This window comes from Protobothrops mucrosquamatus, unplaced genomic scaffold (genome assembly GCF_001527695.2).
Source record: "Protobothrops mucrosquamatus isolate PMUCROS unplaced genomic scaffold, P.Mucros_1.0 scaffold2551, whole genome shotgun sequence".
In the NCBI taxonomy this organism is placed as follows: Eukaryota; Metazoa; Chordata; class Lepidosauria; order Squamata; family Viperidae; genus Protobothrops; species Protobothrops mucrosquamatus.
The window spans coordinates 75,503-102,878 of NW_015388611.1; the positions used below are offsets into that span (position 1 = coordinate 75,503).

The window sequence follows — 27,376 nt, forward strand, 5'->3', positions numbered from 1 at the left end:
TTTTCTTGCGGACCGGAGGGGGCATGGTATAAAATAATAATAATAATAATAATAATAATAATAATAATAATAATAATAATAATAATAATAAAGTTGGAAGGGACCTTGGAGGTCTTCTAGTCCAACCCCTGCTCAGGCAGGAAACCCTATACCATTTCAGACAAATGGTTGTCCAGCCTCTTCTTAAAAACTTCCAGTGTTGGAGCATTCACAACTTCTGGAGACAGGTTTTGCGTGCTGCCTGCATCCTGTGGAGATGGCTTTGTTTGTTTGCGCAGCCCGGTGCCAGTCCAGGGGTTGGGGGACCCCCTACTTTAGACCACACCGGAAATAATAAGACTTGGGGAAATGGCTCGGATCTTTCAAAAGCCTTGCAGTGACTTGCATGCGTTTAGCCCACGTCCACATGTTTGTGGGAGTGTGAGGAGGCTCATGTACGATTGTCAGACCTCTGCAAACCGATGGATTTAGTGCGTCAGTAGCTATATAGATTGTGAAACGTAACTCAGCAATCCTTGGCCTCTCCAGTCTCAAAGGAATATTGTTATTCGGCATTTTGTTGCATCCAAAGATTGCTGGCATAAGGATACTCACCTTTGTGTCCAGCACCGGGCAGGGCCGGAGGAAGCCTCCCTTCCACATCTGAATTGTGAAAAGTCATGTTCCTTTTAGACAATGCTGGTGTTGTTGCAGTCTCCTGGCTGTGTGTACTGCTGCTACATGCAGCTTAAAACCGTGCAGCTTGTTCTTTTTTTTAAAGATAGATGATAGAGAGAGACAGACAGACAGACAGACACAGAAATAGATTAGATGAGATAGCAGATAGATAATGGATGGATGGATGGATAGATAGATACATAGATAGATACATAGATAGATACATAGATAGACACAAATAGATTAGATGAGAGCAAATAAACATAATGGATAGATAGTAGATGGATGATAGATAATAGATGTAGATAGATAGATAGATAGATAGATAGATAGATAGATAGATAGATAGATAGATAGATATTGGCTCCAGAGAACGAAGGAAGCAAAGCTTGGCTCCAGTTCCCTGGCATCTGTTCCAAGTTGATGTCAAAGATTAATTGAACGATTTTGATTTGAACAGCTAGGTGGAGAAAGTTAGGGAGCGGCAGCTCGCAATTGGGACAGACAGGCAAAATCCACTGGATAGAAAAAGCTGCTCCTTTTTTTTTGAGAGAGGAACATGTGCAGATTTGCTTGGAAGAAACCCTGCATAGACTCAGGCATTTAATCCTATCTTGAAAGGCTGTAGTTGAGAATATAGTAAGAAGAAGTAAAAGACCAATCTAACCTCTCCATTTGAAGAGCTGGCCTAGGAGAAGAGCTGGTGTAGAATTCCTACTTGTTTACGCTGTTTGGTCCAGTGACTATGCTCAGTTTAACCTCCTTGAGAGGATAAAAGACAAAAAAATAAAACATGTCTGATTGGCCAAGATCAATGCAGTCATGACATGTCTGAAATGGTATAGGCTTTCCTGCCTGAGCAGGAGGTTGGACTAGAAGACCTCCAAGGTCCCTTCCAACTCTTCTATTCTATTCTATTCTATTCTATTCTATTCTATTCTATTCTATTCTATTCTATTATTTTCTATTCTGTTCTCTTTTCTATTCTATTCTTTATTCTATTTTCTATTCTTTTCTATTCTGTTCTTTTATATTCTATTCTATTCTCTATTCTCTTTTATATTCTATTCTCTTTTCTATCCTATCCTATCCCAGACTTAAGCCTTTCATCACTAGTTGCACCCTTGGTACATGCAAAGATTAAGTCCAAGTATCATCCGAAAGTCTTATTTCAGGATCAAACCTGTGTGAGATTGATCAGCAAAAGCACAATCACAGGGAGCAAACTGGGGTGCTCATTATTTCTGGACTTCGGAGTGCCGAAAAGGAATGAACTAAAATGTATTACATCTCCAAGGAGACCCTACCCACGTATGGATTGAAGTGGGTGCAGAAAACTTGGGAAAAATCTATTTTTCTGTTGGTTTCAGGAGGACTCTGCTTATATACGTGTGGGGGGGACAGATTCCCCCCCTAAAAAACCCCAAATTAATGCAAAATTCAATGCACTCTCCAAAGGCGGGATCTTTTAGACATGCTGCAGGACAGCATCCATCACTGTCAGGGCGGAAGACATCCGAATAGGCTTAAGTTTTTATTATTCTGGCTGAGCAAGACAATAAATCGACGTGATTTGTGTTGCACTCCGCATTGAGAACAAAACATTTGCCCTTGAAGCTTTCGCCTCCCTTCGGCTCTTTCCGGCCCCGTTCGGCTGCCCTCGGCTGCTCGCATTCCTTTGGCTCGGGTCTTTCCGCCGCCCAAGCTCCGCCCCGGCGCGCTTCGGCTGCTGCGGCCGGCTCTGCGGCGATGACGTCATCTCGGCCCACCTTATAAATAGGGGCGTCGGCGCCGGCGGAGCGCAGTCGGTGTTTGAGGGGGCTGAGAGGAGGGGTGCATCCACGCGTGGCGGACTGAAGAGAGGCGCGGGGGGGCCCTTCGAACCGACCCGGTGAGGATGAGGAGGAAGCGGGGGGGGGGGAAACACGCGGAAGGGCGGCCGGGGTAACGGGCAGCCCCGTGAGGGGGGTCCGCGGGGCGAAAAGATGGGCGAGGCCTCGGAGCGCCCTCTCTAGGCGCCCCGGCAGCGCGCGCGCTCCTTCTGCGCCTGCGCGGGTGGACAGGTAAGGTGCTTTAGGTGTGCAAAGCATCCAGTAGATTGCATTGCAGCCGTCTTGCAGCCTGGCTCCTCTCCAAGGGCTCCAGGCCAGCTTCCCTTGGCAGGGGATGATGGGCTTTGGAATCTAGAGTACCCAGCCTTCTGCATTCAGAAATGAAAGGGGGAAAACGTCCTATCTTTGTATATTAAGGACTTCTTTCGTGGGTGTGGGTGTGGATGTGTGTGTGTGTTAGGTTTACGTGTTGCACACCCAGCTGGGTTTGCTTCAACCATGACTGACTCTAACCCACCTTCGTGGAAAAACCCAATGAAAAAGGCAAGAGACAGCAACACAAAACAATTCGTTAAGATTCAGAGGAATCCTAAAGTAAGAATTTGCCATCTCTGGTCTTTTTCATTGGGTTTTTCCACGACACCACCATGCCAGGTATTAAAATCACGGCATACCATTTTATTCCTCCGATTTCATTCACTTCAAATGTGCAGGGTTGATTTCACACGCCCAGCTAAACCCAAACTTTTTGAGTACGTTCTGTTCAAGTGCCCTCTGTAAAGGCCTAGCTAGTAGACTTTGCAAAGGAATAAGCATTTAGTAGTAAATTTACTTTTTTAAACCAATATGCCTTCAGTGAGCGGCTTTGAATGCAGCGGGGGTGGAGGGGCTTTCCGTACGTGTTCTTTGAGAGGGTTGTGTAGCTGCAGCATCCTGAGAATTTTGGCTTTGGAGCAAGGCATAATTTGAATTTGCGGCGATCGAGTTACACGGCGATTGGAATGATGAGTACATACTTCAGCCTTGGGAGTAAGGTTTTCTAGGCAAGCGAGACTTGCCTCTGAAGAGGTAGGAGGGGGCACAGGATTCCTGATCTTGGCATATAATTCAGCGTAATCCTAATAAGTTTGTACTGATTGCATTGAAGCATTGTTGAGAGACGTCTTCCAAACTGCGGAGGAAACAATGTTCCCATTATATAGAAAGGAGGAGCAGAGAGAAACGGTCACTATTTAAATGTTTTTTATTTCCACGTAACAATTCTTGAGAGGAAATTGAAAAAACGGGCCAAACTGCAGGTCTGGTTATTTCCTTGTATCCATCTCTTTCTTTTTTCAATATGTTGCTATTTCCACAATTGTAAGGTTTTCTTGCGATTGTTGTTTTTCAGAGCATTCTCTCCTTGTATGAATTCATTTAATTTGGCATAGACTGCTTAAAAACATAAACCCTTTAGATCAGGGGTGTCAAACTGCCGGCTCGCGGGCCTGATGCATCATGGCGAAACCGCGCCCACCCCATTGCCGGCAATGGGGAAAAAGCCACGACGCATCACGTGATGTTGCAAGTTTGACACCCCTGCTATAGATTATTTGCTAAGGTAGGACAGGGAAAAAGTTGACGCCCCAAGTAAAATCCTAATTTGATTCCAGCCAGAGGATAACCCAGCACATTAAAGTTATGTCTGCTACAGATGAAGAATCTTCAGTTGAATTAGATGCAAGGCATTTTGGCTACCTAGTGGCCTGAAAGAAAATGCTGAGAAACTTGAAATATTTTTCCCAACCTTACTGGAACAGCCCCTCCGATTGCTTAACCCTTCATTCCCTTATCAGTCATGCACACACCAAACTTGATCTTTACACTTCCTGCTAATCATCTGCCTCTGATCTGTCGGCCTTTTCCAGCAGGTTGGCATGTATAAAGTAAAACTATTAATTTATATTTTTATAAGCCCTCCAGAGGCATTATAGAGCAGGTAGCATATACACGTGTAAATATCCATGGGGATTCTCAATCATCTGGGCCACGTTTGTCCCAAAAATGTTTTTTTTCCAAAAGACAACTAGACTTCCTTGCTTTTTTTTTTTTCCTTTGAAAACGTTTGGCTTCTCATCCAAGAATTGAAGAAGTGAAACGCTTTCAAAGGGGAAAAAAAAAGGCCAGTTGTGTCTTGGGATATACCTGTGTATTATTTCTATCAAAAAGTAAACTGAAGATGATAATCCTTTTGTTTGAGTTTGGAAAAGTAATATATTTTAACGCTAAATGATATAGTTATTCTAAATTCATCTGAGTTATGACATTCAGTCACTTGTCCTTTGTAAGAGATAGGTCTGTCCATAATTTATCAGTACAGTACTCGGACTGCATCATTGGTGCTTGCAAACCTCACGTGTGTATTGTCACCTTAGCTTGCCATTAAAAAAAAAAAAAAGACATCTTCAGCCCAGCAAATTTTGCTCAAATCCTGAAATTGCCTTGCTTTAAAAAAAGGATAAGGATGGAAGAGAGCTGGGTGTGGTAGCTGCATTGTTTTCTTGGCCCTGGTGAACTGGTTGTTCCTTCCGCCCTTGGAAAGGATAAGCACAAATGACCTTATGTTGCGTGTGTGTGTGTGTGTGGTGTGGGGGAGAGGCAGGATCCGCCCTGTGCAACAGCAGGAATTTCATTCGGATTCACTTATGCCTGGCAAATTAACCATGGCCCTTTCAAGTTAATCTGCCTTTTTCCCCCCCAAAGCAAAGCAGATTCCACGTCCAGGCTTGAATGAGGCTAAACTTGCTATCCATCCATTTGTTTTTTAAAAAGCAGGAAAATATATAAGAGAACACACTCATCTAACCTCTGTTTGCAGCAATGGTGTTTCCCAAAAGCATGATTTCCAGGAAATTGGGCACCCTGGAAAATGAGCTGTTTTTTTTTTTTTAAAGTGCCGGTATAAGAGCACTAGCAATGCTTAAAAATGCCACAATTTTTTAAATGATTGTACAGTCTGTCATATTTCAAGATCTCTTACATACAGAAAGAAAGGACTTGGGCTAGCATAAATCCTTTGTCCCTTCTGCTTTATCAGAATATATAATCCCTATACATTAAAAATATTCAGTCCAGTTCTCTTAATTGCCTTTTTATGCACAGAATAAACCGACAAGATTTGAGGTCAGGTATGTTTGTATATGTGTATTTGGATTAATGTTAATATTATACTGCTTGTTAACAGCCACACTATTTTCTTATTCAGTGAAATGTCTGTTATGCAGTATTAACCTGTAGAATTATTTTAAATCTTGCATTCTTTAAATTTTTCGCTTTGAAACATGGGTTCCAATTCAGCTGGTTAATTTTATTTTATTTAGACTTTAGGGAGTGCCATGAGGAATAGACAGCCAGAATTAATTTCAAGCACATCCAGTTAGGTAAGGTTCATTGTAGGTGGTGATTCAAACTGTAGTCTAGAATCTTCTTCTCACACAGGAACTTAAAGGATGCTATTAAAAGATTCTAGAAAACATTTATTTTGGAATTAAAAAGCTCGAGCAAAGTGGTAAATCCCAATTAAGAAAAAAAAACAATTTTGTTAAATTATGTTAAGATTTTTTTTTAAATTTTCTGTGTTGGAATTAAACTTGGATTTATTTTGCATTTAGTTGTGTTGTGGAATAAAGTGCTGTCACCTTGTTAAGAAACCCATAAATGAATTGACAGAAATAATAGAAGAGTATTGATCTAATAAAATTAACAGTAGCAGAAAGTAGGGTATGTTTTTTTTAATTACTGTTAATTTTAACCAGGTAAAGGAGTTAGTAAGAATGTGGGATGGGTTAATTTTCCTGCAATTAATGTTTGAAAATGGCTGGTATTATGACTAAATAATATAGCAGTTTTATTACGGATTTATCGTAGAATTAGTAAAAAAAAGTTATCTTGATATACTCCTCCCTTTTAGACTCTCCTTCATCATGTTGTCGTCCTTTCGCAAAGTCAGAGCGCAGGTATTTTGAAATATGCATGCGGGACCACACTTTTTCTTGTTTGATGTTTCTGCCCTTTTCGCCCTCATGACAAAGAGCATTTTAAGTGCTCAGTTTTATTTTGTCTTTGATGCATGGAGTGGAACCAGAATGCTTTAATACGCTCTTGTTTTTCCAAGCAATTTTTCTACTTTTTTAATTAACATTTTGCAATATATAAACGGTCGTGTGGATCAGGAGAGGAAAGATGCAAAGTATTATGGGGTGCCCATCAACACCAATAAAGCCAGGGAAATTATGTTTAGGTATTTGGAGCAAAAGAGCTGCAAAGTTCTATGAATTCTGGATTCTGCATGTTTAGCATGTAATGTATTCATGCCGTGGAAGATCACTGATTTTTCCTGGTGTGCTTTAGCACAGAATGCAGTCTCTGCTAACCACTGCATGACTATGACTAATTTAGAGGTGGGAGGTATTTTTTAAAAAAATGCCAGTTAATCATTTTATAGATAAATCCAAATGTTCTTCATTCTTTCAACTCAAACCATAAATAATTTCAGAGTCCAAGAGAGGTAAGATTTAATTCTGCTTTGTTTTAGCTGAAAGCCTTTGAAAGTTGAAGGTATTTAATTGAAGGTCATTAACCCTAAAATGATGATGGGATCCGGCATAAAATGAACAGCGTATTTAGTGATTCCTGCGCATAAAAAGGAATCATGTACTCCCCCAGGCATTATGCTGGATTTTTGGATATCGTTTTCACTTCTCTACAAAGTGCCTACCGTTAAAAGGTCATGTTTTGGACAAAGTGATGAAATCTCAGACTTTTGTGGGTTTATCATTTCCCTGTGCTTTGCTGCATGCTACCAAGACTGAGATGTAAGATTGATGCTTTCCTGATTGATGCCCTTCAAGGATGATAGGAAGAACGGCTCAAGATGCTGTCACCTGAAATCACAGGTAGACGTAGAAGGTGTAGAAGGCAACGGGGTGGTTAGGACAGCAATTTACAAGCTGTCCAAGGTTCGGATCTGCCGCATCACTCCTGCAGTAGCTCACCCGCGCACAAAGATGGACTTTGATACTTTGACAGCTCATTTTTGAATGCAGCTGAATCCAAGCACCAAGTTTACATTTGGCCCTTGGTGGAAGGTTATTTCAACTTTCCTGAAATAATGAGGAATGCACGCGCCCACGCAGAGAAACGCCTGTCGGCACGTCAGTTCTGCCTGTTTGGATGAGAAGATAGTTACAAGGCATTTTAAGTAGCCTGTCCTGAGGCTGGATAGGAGGCCTTCCAGTGGTCCCCGAGGCAAGGCAGATTAAAACTTGAGGAATTTGCTTATGGTAACTGGCGATAAATATTTCACATTATTGAAGGCACAGTCAGCGTTGTACGCCATAATGCATAATATGCATGAGCCGCAGCATAGTAGCTTTTGTGCATTCTCGATACAGGTGTTTATCTCTTGCTGGGCTTTGAACTGGATGGGACAGGTGAGGAGGTGGCACTTTTGGGTGGCGAGAAAAGCTTTGTACAGCGGCAGCAAAAAAAAAAAAAATCCAGATTGGGGAATGGTTGGGAAAAAGGACACAATTTAGAAAGAAACGCACACACAGCTGGGGAAATGTCACGTCGAAAAAAAGAACTGTAAGGAGAAACTTCCTGACAGTGAGAACAATTAACCAGTGGAACAACCTGCCTCCAGAAGCTGTGAATGCTCCAACACTGGAAGTTTTTAAGAAGAGACTGGACAGCCATTTGTCCGAAATGGTATAGGGTTTCCTGCCTGAGCAGGGGGTTGGACTCGATGACCTCCAAGGTCCCTTCCAACTTTATCATCATCATCATCATCATCATCATCATCATCATTATTATTATTATTATTATTATTAACTAGGAGACATGCTAGAAAGATGTGTATGAGAAAACACGGTAGCCTAAAAATGCTAAAATGGTCTTGCTAAGCCTATGTTACTAAGGCTTTCCTTGGCCAAAGAATGCAGTACTTCTGGGTAGGAAAAAAAACCCATAAAGTGGCCTGTGGCCTAAGCAGAGTTATAAAATCCCTTTAATCCACACATGTGCTTTTTTCTTTGTGAATGGAATTGCTAGCATTATGGCTGTTGCATTGCAGGGGCTAAAAATACCCCTTGTTCAGCATTCTCTCCCTGGATTCTCCTATTTTAATTGCTTTTGGGTTCAGAGAAATATTCAGAGGCCTTTTCCTTTGATGTCCTGGCAGCCTCAGATCCGCCCCGTTGTTGGGTAGACGAGAGGAGTGAACAATTTTATTTTATTTTTTAAAAAAAGCAAAAAGCCTCTTTAGAGACTTGACCGATTTCAAATGGCTTCTCTGCCTTAAAATCTCCAAGCTGTAGCTATTTTCCTGGCCTCTCCAGCCCGGCCTCACCTACCAGCCTGCAGGACTCCGACTCCCATTAGCCACTGCCAGCCTAGGGGTTACCGTGCTGCCCCCAGGGGGACGAGAATTGGAAGTCCAGTGGGTTTCAGGTCCAGAGAGACCCAAAATAAGCTTTTGAATCCAGCTTGGGCATTTCTGCCTGTCTCTGACCTTATCGGCAGAATGCAGTTGCGTTGGGCAGGGCCGGGTCTGTGTCCTGCACAACAGAAAATGTGTGGAATGCGGTGTGTGTATGTGTGTGTGAGTCGGAGAGCAAAGTCTGTTCTTCCCTATCACGCCCAGAGAGTGTGGGGAGAGAAAAAAAAAACCCGGTCTCCATTTTGGGGTGGGGTAGAGGACAAAAGATGGATGCTTTCCAGCGGTGGGCTGGGCCGGGCCGGGCCACTGCAGCAGGCAACCGGCTGATAAACGTGGAAGGCAGAGGCTGCGGCTTCTGCCGTTTGCAAAGGCCGATCTGAAATGCAGGCTGCATCGCTCTGCAGCACCGGCTGCGCTGGTGATTCTCCAGCATTGGCAGGACACAGCCACTGCTGATGTCAGCCAGTTGCCTGCGCAGAGTTGTTGGTTTTTTTTTTCCCCCTTCCCGCTTGTGTGTTTTGTTCCTGTGGAAAAAAACAGCACATTATTATTCCGACATTAAAGCACTTCACTTCCAATTGACTTAGTTTTCTGGCTGACAAAGGGAGCCTTTTTGTCGTTTCCCCCCCTCCTCCTCCACACAAACACACACACACACACACACACTCTAGCTGAAGGGCAAGTAAAACTGTGTGACCTGAATAGCAAGAGGCACGTTTGTTGAGTTTTGCAGCTCCTGGTGTAAAGCCAAAAGCAGGCACGGGAGACGGGCAGGGATCGGAGCTTCTAGAGCAGGGGTCCCCAACCCCCGGTTCGTGGACCGGTACCGGGCCGCGGCATGCTGGCAACCGGTCCGCACAAACAAGCAAAGCCCCATCCGCGGGATGCAGGTAGCACACAAAACCACGCACCCTCCGGGCCGCGGGAAAAACCTCTCTCCACGGAACCGGTGATCCCTGGTGCCCAAAAGGTTGGGGGCCTCTGTTCTAGACAACAGGTGGGGATCCAACATACAGGTGGTCTTCAACTTAAAACAGTTCGTTTAGGAGCGATCAGAATTCAGATGCTTGGCAACTGCTTCATATTTACGACGGTCGCAGGGTCCCGGGGGAGGTCACGCTATCCTCTTTTGCGAACCTTCTGACAAGCAATCCAAACGGGGAAGCCAGTTTCACTTTACTAATTTAACAACCGAAGTGATTCACTTCACAAGAGAGGCTGTGAAACGGACAAAACTCACTTAACAAGTGTCTCATTTAGCCACAGATATTCGGGGCTCCTTTGTGGCCGTAAGCCGAGGACCGCCTGTATATATCCCCTCCTGTTCATCGATGCCTTTTTGACTTTCAGAGAATGGATCCCACGGGGGTCAAAGTGCTGGAAACGGCGGAGGACATACAGGAGAGACGCCAGCAAGTTTTGGACCGGTATCACCGCTTTAAGGAACTCTCTACTCTGAGGCGCCAGAAGCTGGAAGATTCCTACCGGTTCCAGTTTTTTCAGCGGGACGCAGATGAGCTGGAGAAATGGATCCAGGAAAAGCTGCAGATTGCCTCGGATGAGAACTACAAAGATCCTTCCAACCTGCAGGTAAAGGGGACATTTTCAGGGGCCACCAGGCAGGTGAGGCGGATGAGAGTCGGACGGGCTGACCCTTGTGTGTTATATTTCTCCAGGGGAAACTGCAAAAGCACCAAGCTTTTGAAGCTGAAGTGCAGGCTAACTCGGGAGCCATCGTCAAGCTGGACGAGACGGGGAACCAGATGATCAACGAGGGGCACTTTGCAGTGGAGGTCATCCGGGTGAGTGTTGCACGTCCTCCGCGGAGCATCTCCTTTCGGATCTGAATGGCGGAGGCTGGATCTACCTGGCCGAGCCAGGCTGAAGGAACGGGTGAATAATTGAAAACCCAACCGTCAGATGACCCTGTCTTCACCCGCTGCCTTTAGGGAAGATATTTTATTTCAAGATTTCCCTGGCAAGACTCTCTCCTCTCTAACTGGGTTTATGGAGAAGTCCCTGGGCTTTCTTTAGTGCAGGGGTGTCAAACTCAATTTCATTGAGGGCCGCATCAGCATTGCGGTTGCCCTCGGTGTGGTGTGGCCAGGGGGGGCGGCCTGCTGGGTAGGCGTGGGTGGATGGAGTGGGTATGGCCAGCTCTACATTGTTTGCATCAAGGGTGCCTGTGGGGGCCTGGGCAGGAGTGGGACAGATCTGAGGGTCTCTGGTAGAAGGGGGTGGGACCAGGGCAAGTGCCAAGGCATGGTCCACTGGAGGATTTGTGCTGCCCAGCTCAGCCTCTTGGCGCTGTGAGGAGAGCGCCCCGCTGCCTGCCAAAACCCCTGCCCCAGAGCCCATCAAGCCGGATATGTGAAGTAGGCGAGGGCCATTTGCTGGCCACTTCCAAGCGATGGTGCATTTCTTCATTCCTCACAAAGGATGACACCTCGCCAGCATGGACCCAGGGGATGGGGCCGACGCGGCAGGGGCTGGTTCCTCGCTGTTTCCAGACAGCCTTGTGGAGCTAAGACTGAATGTGTTTCAGCATAGGTGGCCACCACAAAATTGTACATTGGCTCCCGGCCGGCCTGGGCCAGGACCAAGGCAGAGGGGTGCCGTTCCCTCACTGTTTCCAGGATGGCTTCGCGGGCCACATGAAACCACTTCGCGGGCCGCATCCGGCCCCCGGGCCTTGTGTTTGACATGTCTGCTTTAGTGGGAGGACAGCCTGCGTTCCAAACAGGGGTCAGCCACAAGCTACATTTCCAACAAAGTCCAATTTCCCCCCAAATTATGAATGGGAGGGTAGCTGTGGGGATATTTGTCATTCTGTTGTCAATGCTGCAAACATCTGTCTGTTCTTGCTTTGACATCTGTCTGCCATGGTAATTTGTCTGTTCAGTCTTTCACCCCCTACAGGACTGCCCAGCGCCCCATAGTAACCACCACCCAGGTTGGGGCCCACATACGAGTAGGTGGCTATGTGGGTGGTGTGTTGTGGTTTCTTTCTTTCTTTCTTTCTCTCTCTCTCTCTCTCTCTCTCTCTCTCTCTCTCTCTCTCTCTCTCTCTCTCTCTTTCTTTCTTTCTTTTTTTTGAAGCCCTGTTGTTTCTTTGAATGCCTCTGTGTTTTCTTTCCCTCTGAATTCGGCCATGCCTCTCTCGTTTCCCTTCAGTTGGACCAGGGGTTCCCAACCGGGGTGCGAGACGATACTCCAGGGGTGTGTGAAAACTTGTTTTTTTCCCCAAAATTATAGTGTATATGATCATTCGTTGCCCTTATTTCGAACTTTTCTAAGGGGTGCGGGAATATATCAGAAGCGTTGGGAGCCGCTGAGAATTGCTCTGCATGGCAGAAAAAAAAGACATTTTCACTTTTCATACGAACAACAGCCCCGACTGCATCCTGACACTTATTTCTTAACATCATTCTACCCTCTCTCAGGTCCCCTCCCTGCCCCCAAAGAGACCCTCTACGATTTAAAAACCCAGAGATAAGAGGGGTGGGGAAGGAAATGTAAATTTTAGGTACAGCGAAATCTCACTTGTTCTGAAACAAACTTCTCTTTGATCTCTGCTTTTTTTGCCTAATGATGTCATCAGGCAAGCAGCATCTTTTGGGTCGTGCCCCATTTACGCCTGGCATACCTATGCAATTGATGTAAATCAAGGCCAGCAGTTGTCACAAGGGCTTCATTATGCAAATTGGCACGAGGATGGAACTCTTTGATTTAATGACCCTTTGCTCATAAAGGAAATTCTTCCAGCCAGTTTGTCTGTTCAAATGAGGCTTCACCTGAATCGCCAATCACAAAAGGCATATGCTGCATATCTGGATTTTCCAAAACAGCTTTAAAAACCATTGCAGATCACAAAAATTGGGTGTGTCCTTTGCTTGAATATTAGCCAGAATAGGAGGGATCACACACACAAACACACACACGAGTCAAGTAAGGGCCATGTCCTCAGAAGTTCCTCCTCATTTTTCGAACCCGATTCTAAGCTATTTGCATTGTGTAATTATTTTTTCCCCCACCACCCTGAAATACGATGTCAGAATGCGGAGAACTTTCCCGACATGTTCTGGTGGCTGATTTGTTTCCAGCAAGAAACTTTAATTCTTGCGCTGTGTGGATTGTTCAAAAGGATATTTAGAGGAGGTTTTTCAAGAAGAGATTGGACAGTCATTTGTCTGAAACAGTATAAGGTCTCCTGCCTGAGCTGGGGGTTGGACTAGAAGACCTCTGAGGTCCCTTCCAGCTCTGTTTACATTCTGCTGTTGTGTTTCCCCTTTGGAGCAACTTACTGTGACAACTCACAAAAGTATACAACTATACTTTCGGCAGGCCTGCCCGTGTCCTAGAGAAACCTCCGTAATCTGGCTTTTATTTGATGTTTCCAGAACAAGGATTGCTGCCAAATACAGGGGGCGATGCCTTGTTTTTGCAAGTGTTTGCTGGATGGATAGTGTTTGCCCTGTCCCCCCCCCTCTCTTTTCACCTTCCATTGGAGCCTGTTGACTTTTCCAATATTCTGGTTCCCTCGCTAAAATCCTGAATTCAGGCCACAGAGCCAGCCTCGTATTTGGTGGCGCAGTGGATAGAATTTAGCATTGCAGGCTAACTCTGCCGACTGCCAGCAGTTCGATCCCGACCGGCTCAAGGTCGACTCGGCCTCCCGTCCTTCCGAGGTCGGTCTAATGAGGACCCAGATTGTTGGGGGCCAATAGGCTGGCTCCGTAAACCACCGTGAAGCGGTACATAAATCTTAAGTGCTGTCGCTCGTGTTATTTTGCTTCTGGGGAACCCGTACAGCTCAGCCGGAAGTAAAAAACATATATATATATTCTTGTTAAATCGTTTCATATCAGGGCTCACCTTTTTTTTTTCCTTTTTTTTGGTCTAAGTTGAGTAATCATCCCCGTGGTTATTCTTATTTCCCAGAGTCGGCTGCAGGAGCTTCACCGGCTGTGGGAACTGCTTCTGGAGAAGATGCGAGAGAAAGGCGTCAGGCTGCTCCACGCCCAAAAGCTGGTGCAGTTCCTGCGAGAGATCGGAGATGTGCTGGATTGGATCAATGACAAGGTCTCTGCCTCGGGAGCCCTTCCCACTAGGGAGGGTGGGAGACTGGGGAGACCGAGTTTTAGCCATCATAGGTTGTTTGCAGGGGCCACCTCACCACAGCCCCATACAGACAGCCCTTGACTCACCACAGTTCATTTATTTAGTGACCGTTCAAAGTTACAACGGCACTGGAAAAATAGGGACCGTTTTTCACACTTGATTCCCACGTTCAAAGTTCAGACGTTTGGCAATTGATTTATGACAGTTGCAGAGTCCTGGGATCAGGTGATCACTTTTTGCAACCTCCTGACCCACAAAGTCAACAGGGAATTCAGATTTATTTAACAACTCTATTGCTGACTTAACAGCGGCAGGGGTTCACTTAGGAACCGTGGCAATAAAATGAGGCAAAACTCACTGAACAAATGTCTCTCTTAGCAACAATAATTTTGGGCTCAGTTGTGGCCATAAACCAAGGACGACCTGTATTTCATTATGGAAGCAGAATTGTGCTTTTAAATTCTTGCCGCCATTATCACGTGTAAAATCAAATATGCACTTTGCTTATCAGGTTTTTCTGGCATTATAGCTAGTAAAAAAAAATCAGGCTTATAGTCTATGTACTTATCTGACAGTGCACAATACTGACAGTGGAATACTGGAAGAACGAAGAAACACCACCAGAAGAAGAAAAAAATATAAAAAAAATACTAGACTGTGCGGAAATGGACAGACGTACTTTAAGGTTGAAAGAAAAAGAAGAAGCAGAACGTTTTCAAACTTGGGACCCATTTTATCAGTGGTTAGGGAAAAGGTTTAGGGATTAGGAATTTAATTTGTATTGGTGAATAAGACCACACGTTGAATGATTACTATTGAATTCTATTTAAAAATAATAATAAAACTTTACTAAAAAGAAAGAATTGTGTTTTTAAAGAAGCAAAGGAGAGTAGCATTTGGAGAGCAGCTGGCCTTCGTTTAAAATTGGGATTGGGAAGGAACTAGGGAACTGATTAATCAGGTGGAACATTTCCTTGATGTTCTGGCTCACATCTGGCTAGCTTACTATCTAGAACAGGAGTCTTCAAACTTGGTCCTTTTGTGACTTGTAGACTTCAACTCCCAGAATTCCTCAGCCAGGCACACGTGCCTGGCTGAGGAATTATGGGAGTTGAAGTCCACAAGTCACAAAAGGGCCAAGTTTGAAGACCCCTGATCTAGCATCAATGTTCCAAAATTGAATTCAACATTCCTTACTCCAAATGCAGCTCCCTTTAGAAGCTCACCCAGCTTCAGAACAGGGCTGCCAGCTCTCCTGGGTTCTGTTCCTCTCCTAGCTTACTGACCCAGCTTTTCTCGTCGTCGTTTCCAGGAGGCCATTGTAACCTCGGAGGAGTTGGGCCAGGACCTTGAGCACGTGGAGGTGCTGCAGAAGAAATTTGAAGAGTTCCAGACGGACCTGGCGGCCCACGAGGAGAGGGTGAACGAAGTGAACCAGTTTGCCAGCAAGTTGATCCAGGTCAGAACCACGAGTAATTGTGGGAGCCCCTCGGCGTGGGCTGCTTCGATCCTGTGGCCCTGGGTGTCTGCCTTTCATCTTGCAGTTTGTGAAATATTTATGGTCCACCTGCAATCATGCAGAGGGTGTTTATTGCAGCTGGGGTTGGGTTTTTTGGCCCAGTAAGCATGTCCTACCCTGCCCTGCCCATGTCTTGAGTCCACATTTTCCATCCATTCTGCTTTCCATCAATCCTAAGGAATCCTATAATAATATTATAATAATAATAATAATAATAGTAGTAGTAGTAGTAGTAACAACAACAACAGCAATAATAATAATAATAATAATAATAATAATAATAATAATAAAGTTGGAAGGGACCTTGGAGGTCATCTAATCCAACCCCCTGCTCAGGCAGGAAACCCTATACCATTTCGGTCAAATGACTGTCCAGTCTCTTCTTAAAAACTTCCAGTGTTGGAGCATTCACCGCTTTTGGAGGCAGGTTGTTCCACTGATGAATTGTTCTAACTGTCAGGAAGTTTCTCCTTAGTTCCAGATTGCTTCTCTCCTGGGTTAGTTTCCATCCGTTGCTTCTTGTCCTGCCTTCTTCAGGTGCTTTGGAGAATAGCTTGACTCCCTCTTCTTTGGGGTAGCCCCTGAGATACTGGAACACTGTTATCATGTCCCCTCTGATCCTTCTCTTCATTAAACTAGACATACCCAATTCCAGCAACCGTTCCTTATATGTTTTAGCCTCCAGTCCCCTAATCATCTTTGTTGCTCTTCTCTGTACTCTTTCTAGAGTCTCAACATCTTTTTTGGATCATTGGATCATGACCATTTTTCTGTGTCCTTTAGGACTGTCCTTAAAAAAAAAAAGTCAGTGTTTCCTAACCCCTGAAAGGGATTTAAGACAGCCTCCCCCAACTTGGCACGGGCTAGGCTACTATTCTCCCGCAAGTTAAGGATTTAAGGGATCTGAATCCAGGCAGGCGGAGAACACAACCTGGCGAAAAATGGTTCCAGGGCTGATAACAACTCTGTGACCAAGTCCAAAACGTTTCCAGGACGTGGGAGAGGCAAGAAATTCTGGGATAATCCCATGAAAAAAAAACACCACCCCTTTGTAGAACGATTGAGGTTGGGTGCAAAACAGTAGCCGTAGCTTTGAAATCATCAGAGCATCAGCCAAAGAATCTCCATTTTTCCCCCCTGTAGGAACAGCACCCAGAAGAAGAGCTGATTAAATCTAAACAGGATGAAGTCAACACAAGTTGGCAGAGACTGAAAGGACTGGCTCTCCAGAGGCAGGGCAAGCTCTTTGGAGCTGCTGAGGTGCAGCGTTTCAACAGGTGATCAGCTTGACCAGTTGGGTCAACATGGTGAAGAATGACCATCTGCCTGAGTGTTTACAGGACGGTAGTAGCCCGAGATGCGTTTGTCTTCTCCTGCCTCCCTCATAAAAGTCCTTTCTTGGGATATAAATAAAGCCACAGAGGGACTATAACTTTCGTTGCTTGCAATCTTCCCTGTCTGGAGAGTCTCGGTCAATCCAGGTATGGTTGTCCTAAAAGTGCTTGATTGATGCCTGTCTGTATTTACAGGGATGTGGACGAAACGATAAGCTGGATTAAGGAGAAAGAGCAGCTGATGGCTTCGGACGACTTCGGAAGAGATCTTGCAAGCGTGCAGGCTTTGCTACGCAAACACGAGGGCTTGGAGAGGGATCTGGCTGCTTTGGAAGACAAGGTGGGTGCCGTTGGCTTGAGCAGATCCTTTTTTTAAACCTTGTGGGTTTTTTTGTTGTTGTTCAATCACCTGAAAGAATCCCGCAGAAGAACTGCAAGGGTTTGCGTCCATATTGAACAAAGAGCTCTTTGAATCAATTAAACCAGTTCTTGCCAATTCCATTCCTTGTCGTGTTTTTACAGTGGTCAAAATCCAGATTAGTTTGATTGTTTTGGTGACCAAAGTTTTTTTTTTCTTTTTGAGCAAAATCTCCCAACATCTGCCCTACTTCTAATCATATTTGCTCGCTTAGAGCTTAATTTATTTCCAGCATATCCGTAAAGAATTGGCATGCGTTTTTAAGAGTTTGACACAACGTGCTTATTAGGCATTTCTTGTTGCTTCCCTTTTCCCCCAGCTTCTGTTGCTCTGGTGTTAACCTACATTTCTCCGCTGTGTTTAGGTGAAGGCTCTGTGTGCAGAGACTGACCGGCTGCAGGAGTCCCACCCTCCCAACGCCTCTCAGATCCACGTGAAGCGAGAGGAACTGGTTGCAAACTGGGAGCAGATCCGCACGCGGGCTGCTGAGAGACATGCACGTCTGAACGACTCCTACAGGTAAGATGCTGCGATGCTCATAAAAAGAGCTTCACTTCTTCTCCTACCCCAAGCAAGGAAACACGACAAGGAATGAAGCTTGCCATGGAACAGAAGACGAGAGAGAGGGAGAAAGTTTTCAGCTGTGGCAGAGTTCAGCAGGGAAGCAACCCAGAAATGTGAACATAGAGTGTCAGATGAAGCCTGGATTAACTATGTTTCTTTTGCTCTTCTGCCTTCTCTCTTCACCCCAAGACTGCAGCGATTCCTGGCTGATTTCCGGGATTTGACCAGCTGGGTGACCGAAATGAAAGCTCTGATTAATGCCGACGAGCTTGCCAACGATGTAGCAGGAGCAGAGGCCCTGCTGGATAGACACCAGGAGCATAAGGTAAGATGCCACCATGGAATCTGGACTCTTTGACAGCAATAGCACTTAGCACTTAGACTTATATACCGCTTTACAATGCTTTACAGCCCTTTCTTACAGAGTCAGCCTGTTGCCCCCCCCCAACAATCTGGGTCCTCATTTTACCCAGATGGAAAGCCGAGTCAACCTTGAGCTGGTCTGGATTGAACTGTTGGCAATAGGCAGAATTAACCTGTAATTACTCTAACCACTGCGCCACATGGTTCCTGGTTGAACTGCAGGCCTCCCTCGGTCAGCCTCATCGGGAGCAACTGCCAGTGGGTTCCCAGGAATCCTTTGCCACACAATTGGCTCCTTGGCCCTTAAAACCAGAACCTTGAATAGGTACAAACTGGGTACCTAGAGTCCAGTTACTGCATTTTGCCTTGAATAGAGTTTACGGATGGCCACCGAAGACCTTCTTTGGTCCTTTCAGATACATTTTGGCCCCCAGAACTGATTGTTAACTGGGTGCCTCATCCACTCTGCTGAAAGAGGCTCACCCATGCGTCTGTGGTTGTGTTTTGTTTCTGACTGTGGCTTGATTGATTTGGGATGTGACCGTGTTCTGACCATGTTTGGCTGCAGGGAGAAATCGATGCTCATGAAGACAGCTTTAAATCTGCGGATGACTCCGGCCAGGCCTTGCTTGCTGCTGGACATTATGCCTCTGATGAAGTTAAGGAGAAGGTAACCAACTTTACTGCCAGCAAGATAGCGAAGGGGAGGAGAGGGGTTGCTTAGAGCCTTGGGGGGGGGGGGTCCACATTATTTCTGCCTTTCCTCCCAGGAAGATGATGATGATGATGATAATAGTAGTAGTAGTAGTAATAGTAGTAGTAGTAGTAGTAGTAGTAGTAATAATAATAATAATAATAATAATAATAATAATAATAATAATAATGTTGGAAGGGACCTTGGAGGTCATCTAGTCCAACCCCCTGCTCAGGCAGGAAACCCTACACCATTTTGGACAAATGGCTGTCCAGTCTTTTCTTAAAAACTTCCAGTGTTGGAGCATTCACCGCTTCTGGAGGCAGGTTGTTCCACTGGTTAATTGTTCTAACTGTCAGGAAGTTTCTCCTTAGTTCTCGGTTGCTTCTCTCCTTGATGAGTTTCCGCTTTGGAGAAGAGCTTGACTCCCTCTTCTTTGGGGCAGCCCCTGAGATGCTGGAAGGCTGCTATCCTGTCCCCCCTCGTCCTTCTCTTCCTTAAACTAGACAAGCTCAATTCCAGCAGCCGTTTTGACCGGCTTGCCCCCTCCCCATAAATTGCAAATTGGCTTTATTACAATCCAATTGCTGCTTTGCCAAGGAAACCAGCAGTAGGCAAAGGGGGTCTTCCCAGTCGACCCCCTTCTCAAGGACGTGGACTCCTGCTCCTGACCCCAAGACGGTCTCTCCTTTTTCTCTCAGCTGACCGTCCTCTCCGAGGAAAGAACAGCTCTGCTGGAACTCTGGGAACTTCGCCGGCAGCAGTACGAGCAGTGCATGGACCTGCAGCTTTTCTACCGGGACACCGAGCAGGTGGACAATTGGATGAGCAAACAAGAGGTGAGCGCTGGGGGGGTGGTTTTCCCTGAACGTCGCTTGGCCAGCCTGCTAGCCCCCCCCAAACAGCCCCTATATAACAAAGGAAGTTCACAGAGTAGGAGCACGCTCACAGGGCAAGGTCCAGGGTCCCCAGTCCACGAGGCAAACTGTACTCGGTAAGACAGAATCAAGGCACAAGGCAAAAAACAATCTTCAAGGGAAGGCAAGGCAAGAGTCAAAGCCCCAGGGGAGTGTAAGCCAAAACAATTGTTCCTGGCAAAGATTCACTCCCCACAGCTTTTCCTTAAGTCACTCCACTCCATGTGCTTCTTGTGAGGAAGGGTGGGGTGATTCTCCTTGCAGCCCTTCTCTGAGCTTGCCTACACTCTGCTCTCCGTGCCCTTGGATCCAGCGGGGGAGGCAGCTGTTCCTCATCAAGAGGGGATCTGTTGCTTATCAGCATCACTGCCTGTCAGCAGCCAATACTCCTCTGTGTCTGTTAAGAGTAGGGAGTTCTCCGTCCTCTCAGCCACTTCCCCCAGTGCCTGTGGGGCCTGGGACAGCATTGTCCTCAGCCCCTGGCCTCTCCAAGCACGCCAAGAGAGACATGCCATCCCGGTTGGACGTTCCCAGTTCCAACTCCTCTCTGAACTGGGCTTCGATGGAGCCATGGCAGACCTCCACGGCATCCTTAAGCAACCGGCCAGACTTTTTCACCGAATCGTACTTTCTTCTTGGTTCTTTTTTCAAAAGTTTGGTGGCTCCGACGACCATCTCCAGATCTTCTGGCCCTGTTCCACCAGGATATTCTGCCTTCTACGCAGATGTCCTTTCTTTCTTTCTTTCTTTTTGTCTTGTCTTCCACCCTGGCCTGTCTGGTTGGCCAAATCTGGCCTTTTCTGATGTCCTTTTGTCTTCCTGTCTTTCTTTTCAAGGCCTTCTTGCTGAATGAAGATCTCGGGGATTCTCTGGACACCGTGGAGGCCCTGCTGAAGAAGCACGAGGATTTTGAGAAGTCGCTTAGCGCCCAAGAAGAGAAAATCACTGTGAGCTATTTGGAGATTTACTTATTTCCCTGGAGAGATAAGCCACAACTGGTCCTCACACCACTTGATTTAAAAAAAAAATACTTAAAAGAAAAGGAAACACTTCGCAATAGAGTCTTTTCCCCCCGTTTGCTGGGGTTACAGCCACATATTTGAGAACTTATCCAATTTAAATTCTCTAGAGTGGAAGATTATTCCATCAGAGTTACTGTTTTAAGCCTTCGCTAATTGAACTAAGCTATCCCTGGTTACCTGGCCCAGTTTTTCATGAGTTACCCCCATTAGAAGATAGCTTCTGTAACTGAATTCAAGGTCATTAAACCAATTAAATTATCAGAAGCTCCTGCTTGACAATTCTGAAAGATAATCTTGGCTGTTTTTCAAACGGGACATTCTTGACTAGGTATTTAAAGCGGGGACTTGTAACCCACTTTGGTTTTGTACCCCACAAGGCAGCGTAGATAAGGCTCCCTCTTTTATTTTCCCACCACAACGACCCTTTGAGGTTGGCTGGGCTGAAAAAAAATGCCTTTGGCTGGGTCTGAGGAAGAGAGATCGTACCTGTTGAGATTAAAAAATTGGGGAAAGGTGATCGGACAGCTGCGCGTTGCGCTTTCCTTCAGTCCGAAGGATAAATTCTGCAGTTTTGTTTTAATTGGTTTGGGTCCACGATTTGGGGTACGGGTTCTGATCCCTCTTCATGGCGTTCCTTTGGCGGTAAATCAGAATTTCTACCTGTCTCCACCCAAGACAAGATACCTACCTAGCCTAGTTTTTGAACTGTGTCCGTCCTGGGATTTATATCTCACAACCTCTTAATGCTGGTGAGAGGCTTATTTATTTCTGCAGAGTTTCAAGTAAGTGAAGTCGTTCGAAAGGCTTAACGGTCCATCTCCTGTTTTCCTGAGTCAATAAATACCATTTTGTTTCTAGGCTCTGGATGAGTTTGCCACAAAACTGATTCAGAACAACCATTATGCCAAGGAAGACGTGGCCACCCGTAGAGACGCCGTAAGTTTCAAGTGCAACCTCGTATCTTACGTATTTCCTAGTTGGGCTTCTTTGTTTGGTATATTTGTGGGGGGGTGGGGGGAGAGCAGGCTGCAACTGAAAGAAAAAAAGATAGAAACGAAGACTGTTGCTGTGGATTCAGGCTTGTTGTGTTCTTGTCTTCCGCCAGTTGCTGAGCCGTCGCAACACATTGCACGAACGGGCCCTGCTGCGTCGAACACAGCTGGCCGACTCCTTCCACCTGCAGCAGTTCTTCAGAGACTCGGATGAGCTGAAAAGCTGGGTCAATGAAAAGATGAAAACCGCAACGGACGAGGCTTACAAGGTGTGGCTGCAATGCAGTATATATTGTTGGGTGTATGTATATATGTGTGTGTGTGTGAGAGAGAGAGAGAGAGAGAGAGAAAAAGAAAGAAGAAAGGAAAGAGAAAGAAAGAAAGAAAGAAAAAGCAGGCTTACAAGGTGTGGCTGCAATGCGATATATATTGTTGGGTGTATGCATATATGTGAAAGAGAGAAAGGAAAGAAAGAAGAAAGAAAAAGAAAGAAAGAGGCAGGCTTACAAGGTGTGGCTGCAGTGCAGTATATATTGTTGGGTGTATGTATATATGTGTGTGTGAGAGAGAGAGAAAGAGAAAGAAAGAAAGAAAGAAAGAAAGAAAGAAAGAAAGAAAGAAAGAAAGAAAGAAAGAAAAAGAAAGAAAGAAAGAAAGAAAGAAAGAGCAGGCTTACAAGGTGTGGCTGCAATGCGATATATATTGTTGGGTGTATGTATATATGTGTGTGTGTGAGAGAGAGAAAGGAAAGAGAAAGAAAGAAAGAAAAAGAAAGAGAAAGAAAGAAAGAGCAGGCTTACAAGGTGTGGCTGCAATGCAATATATATTGTTGGGTGTATGTATATATGTGTGTGTGTGAGAGAGAGAGAGGAAAGAAAGAAAAGAGAAAGAGAAAGAAAAAAAGAAAAAGGAAGGAAAAGAAAGAAAGAAAGAAAAAGCAGGCTTACAAGGTGTGGCTGCAATGCGATATATATTGTTGGGTGTATATATATGTGAAAGAGAAAGGAAAGAAAAAGAAAGAAAAGAGAAAGAAAGACAGGCAGGCTTACAAGGTGTGGCTGCAATGCAGTATATATTGCTGGATGTATGTATATGAGAGGAAAGAAAGAAAGGAAAGGAAAAAAAGCTTACAAGGTGTGACTGCAATGTGATATATATTGTTGGATGTATGTATATGAGAGAGAAAAGAAAAAGAAAAGGAAAGAAAGAAAGAAGAAAAAAGTGAAAAAGGCTTACAAGGTGTTGCAATGCAATATATATTGTTGGATGTACGTATATAAAAGAGAAAGGAAAAAGAAAGAAAGGGAAGGAAGGAAGGAAGGAAGGGCTGAGGAATTCTGGGAGTTGAAGTCCACAAGTTTTAAAGTTGCCAAGTTTGAAGACCCCTGACCTAACCCAACTGCCACTGATCTGGTCTCCTCCGTTTCGTAGGACCCGTCCAACCTACAAGGGAAGGTCCAGAAGCACCAGGCGTTTGAAGCCGAGCTGTCGGCCAATCAGAGTCGCATCGATGCCCTTGAGAAAGCCGGGCAAAACCTGATCGACGTCAAACACTACGCCTCGGACGAAGTGGCTATTCGCATGAACGAAGTCATCAGCTTGTGGAAGAAGCTGTTGGAAGCTACCGAGCTGAAAGGTACAAGGTGGAAAGAGAGACAGAGAGAGAGAGGGGTGGGTGGGTGGGTGGGTGGGGGGAGGACAGGAAGAACGATGGGGGTCCTAAAGGCATTTCCTAAGCGCACAAGACCTTCAGAGTCTCCCCTTCTCCCTTCCAGGGATCAAGCTGTGTGAAGCCAACCAGCAGCAGCAATTCAACCGCAACGTGGAAGACATTGAACTGTGGCTGTACGAAGTGGAAGGTCACCTGGCTTCTGATGATTACGGCAAAGACCTAACCAACGTTCAGAATCTGCAGAAGAAACACGCCCTGCTGGAGGCAGACGTAGCTGCCCACCAGGTACATCCCCTTCTCCTTCCCCACCTGCCCTGCCCTGCCCTGCCCTGCCCTGGAGGTTAGAACAGAATGGAATGGAAAGGAATGGAAGGGTATGGAATAGAATGGAAGATGAAATAGAATATAGAATAGGATGGAAAGGAATGGAATGGTATGGAATAGAATAGAAGATGAAATAGAATAGGATGGAATAGAATAGAATAGAATAGAATAATAGAATAGAGTGGAATGGAATATAATAGAATATGGAATAGAATAGAGAATGAAATAATTGAAATAAAATAGAACAGAATAGAATATAGAATAGAATAAAATAGATGTCATGTGTCTGATTAACGAAACACTTAAAAGGACTTTCAGGCATATTTTTCTCCTAAAAGTATTTATTAAGGTTACAGAGATGTCAGTACGGCATGGTGGAAATGCTTAGATCTGAGATTCTTTTCCGTTGCACATACATTCCAGGCATTTTTCCCTCCTCTATTTTGGGATCTTGGTTCACATCTTCCAATTAACTTGGAAGATGTGATTTACTTCCGGTTCCCGGGTTTTCCTTATTCTCCTCCCCTTTCACTGTTGCCTGATTTAACTATAAAAATACCAGACAGTTCTGCATATTGTCAAAGCAAGAATATACAGTATTTGCAGCGTTGACATCCGGCCCCCCTTACAAAAAAGGACAGATCCTGTAAAGCAAACCAAAGCATATGTTAAGGGTTATCTTTCGGTTTGTTGGGGTGTTTCACATGAAGAGAATGAAATAATTGAAATAGAATAGAATATGGAATAGAATAGAATAAAATAAAATAGAGAATGAAATAATTGAAATAGGACAGAACAGAATAGAACAGAACAGAATAGATAGAAACTTTATTGTCACTTTAAATGTACACTAATCACACATTAAAATGAAATTTCATTGCATTCAGCTCTCAAAAAAATAGCATTTTGCATCTACCCACATACACACACACATACAACACAGAGAAACATTATAGTCTAGTTCTAATGTATACATACACATGGCGTGGGAAAAAAGAATCCTGTGGATTTACAAGACGGCCTAATGATCAAAGTTGTTGCAGAATCTAGTGGCTCTGCTATAAACAGAGAGCCGTTGTGCTTGGAGGGCAGCGGAAGGGCTGCAGAAGGGGACTTAACACCGGACCCATTCAAGGGTAGAGAGATAGTCCTTGCAAGGTGGCTACTGCTGATCTTCAGTTCTTCTTGCCCCCAATGTCCCCGCTCTTAGGACCGCATCGACGGCATCACCATCCAGGCTCGCCAGTTTCAAGAGGCCGGGCACTTTGACGCCGACAATATCAAGAAGAAGCAGGAGGCCTTGGTGGCCCGCTATGAAGCCCTGAAGGAACCAATGGTGACCCGCAAGCAGAAACTGGCCGACTCCCTCCGCCTCCAGCAGCTCTTCCGCGACGTGGAAGATGAAGAAACCTGGATCAGGGAGAAGGAGCCCATCGCGGCCTCCACCAACCGAGGTTAGCGCAGGGCCGCCCCTCTCGGAGGAGCACGAGGCGCGTTACACGTTCACACACGTCGATAACCGTGGCTAGTTTTGAGCAGCTAGCCAACAACGCCACATAAGGGGAAATACAGGCAGTCCTCGACTTAGCAACAGTTCATTGAGTGACCGAAGTCACAACGGCACTGAAAAAAGGGACGGAGGACTGTTTTTCACACTTAACGACCGTTGCAGCGTCCCTGCGGTCCTGTGATTTACGTTCGGATGCTTGGCAACTGGATCATGTTTATGACGGCTGCAGCGTCCCAGGGGTCACGCGATCCCCTTTTGCGACCGTCTAGCAAACAAAGCCAACGGGGGAAGCCCAATTCCCTTAACAAACGTGGCAAGGGAAGGTCGTAAAAACGGGACGAGCCCCACTTAACAAATGTCCCGCTTAGCAACCTAACATCTGGGCTCCATTGTGATCGTTAAGTTGAGGACCCCTTGCCTTTGCAAACCGACGGCTCTTCTATTTAGGGGTTGGGTCCATTTTTACCGGAATGGCTGCTGACCATGTCCTTCCCTTCTTGTTGCAGGCAAAGACCTCATTGGGGTCCAGAACCTGCTGAAGAAACACCAAGCTTTGCAGGCGGAGATTGCTGGCCACGAACCCCGCATTAAAGCGGTCACCCAGAAAGGGAACTCCATGATAGAAGAAGGTGAGTCTCTTCCTCGCTTCCTTATCTTATGAGCCGTGATGGCGCAGTGGTTAGAATGCAGCACTGCAGGCAACTTCTGCTGACTGCCAGCAGTTCGGAAGTTTGATTCTGGTCGACGGTAGGTAGAGTAGAGTAGAGTAGAGTAGAGTAGAATAGAGTAAATATAATAGAGTAAATAGAGTAGAATAGAGTAAATAGAGTAGAGTAGAATAAATAGAGTAGAATAGAGTAAATATAATAGAGTAAATAGAGTAGAATAGAGTAAATAGAGTAGAGTAGAATAAATAGAGTAGAATAGAGTAAATAAGAGTAAGTAGAATAGAGTGAATAGAGTAGAGTAGAATAGAGTAAATAAAGTAGAGTAGAATAGAGTAGAGTAGAATAGAGTAAATAAATAGAGTAGAATAAATAAAGTAGAATAGAGTAAATAGAGTAGAGTAGAATAGAATATATAGAATACAGTAGAATACAGTAGAGTGGAATAGAGAAGAGTAGAATAGAATAGATAAGATAGATTATAGATAGATGAGATAGATTATAGATAGATAAGATAGATAAAATAGATTATAGATAGATAAGATAGATAAAATAGATTATAGATAGATAAGATAGATTATAGATAGATTATAGATAAATAGATTATAGATAAGATAGATTATAGATAGATAAAATAGATTATACCACTGGTCATTTGCTTTCTTTTAGAGAGCCATTGAGGCCACTTGGAGGTTTACCTGTGTCCTCAGGGTCACCTGAGTGATGCAAATAGGTGTGAGGCCTTGGCTGTGGGATGTTTTCTGCCCTGGGTCCCTTCACTGTTGAAGATGGGCACAAGGCTGCCGGGGAAGAGTCTGCGTTGTTTGCATCACAACCTGAAGCACAAATGGTTCCTGTAGCCTGCAATGTTTTCTGGGAATCCACTCATTTCCATTACAATCCCCCCTGCTTTGTCCAGGGTGGCCTCAAGAGAGAGCCAGGCCCCCTTCTCATTTTAGCTAATTTTCTGAAGGAGCCGCCTTCGTGGAGAAACTCCCACCAGCCCAGGCTGGTGGGCGAGAACTGTGCCCACCTTCCCACCTCCGCATCTTCCCAGACCAACGCGCTTCTTGTCCCTTAGGACACTTTGCCGCGGAAGATGTGAAAGCCAAACTGAACGACCTCAACCAGAAGTGGGAATCCTTGAAAGGGAAGGCCTCCCAGCGCCGGCAGGATTTGGAAGACTCCCTGCAGGCCCAGCAGTACTTTGCCGACGCCAACGAGGCTGAATCTTGGATGAGGGAGAAGGAGCCCATTGTGGGGAGCACGGACTACGGAAAGGACGAGGACTCTG

The 27,376-nt window shown here is 45.2% G+C and overlaps 1 protein-coding gene across 1 annotated transcript; it reads left to right on the forward strand.

Annotated features, from left to right (window-relative positions):
* Positions 1–2,532: 2,532 nt before the first annotated feature.
* LOC107295889 (spectrin alpha chain, non-erythrocytic 1) lies at positions 2,533–27,372 on the forward strand (the record flags this gene model as incomplete). Its single annotated transcript, XM_015825223.1, has 19 exons — positions 2,533–2,548; positions 10,318–10,557; positions 10,644–10,769; positions 13,909–14,049; positions 15,401–15,547; positions 16,751–16,884; positions 17,137–17,281; positions 17,724–17,878; positions 18,113–18,248; positions 18,855–18,956; positions 19,682–19,819; positions 20,734–20,844; positions 21,778–21,855; positions 22,025–22,180; positions 23,343–23,547; positions 23,687–23,868; positions 25,118–25,361; positions 25,924–26,046; positions 27,164–27,372. Coding segments are annotated over exons 2-19 (2,769 nt in total), but the record flags the coding sequence as incomplete, so codon positions are not given.
* Between the last annotated feature and the right edge of the window lie 4 nt (positions 27,373–27,376).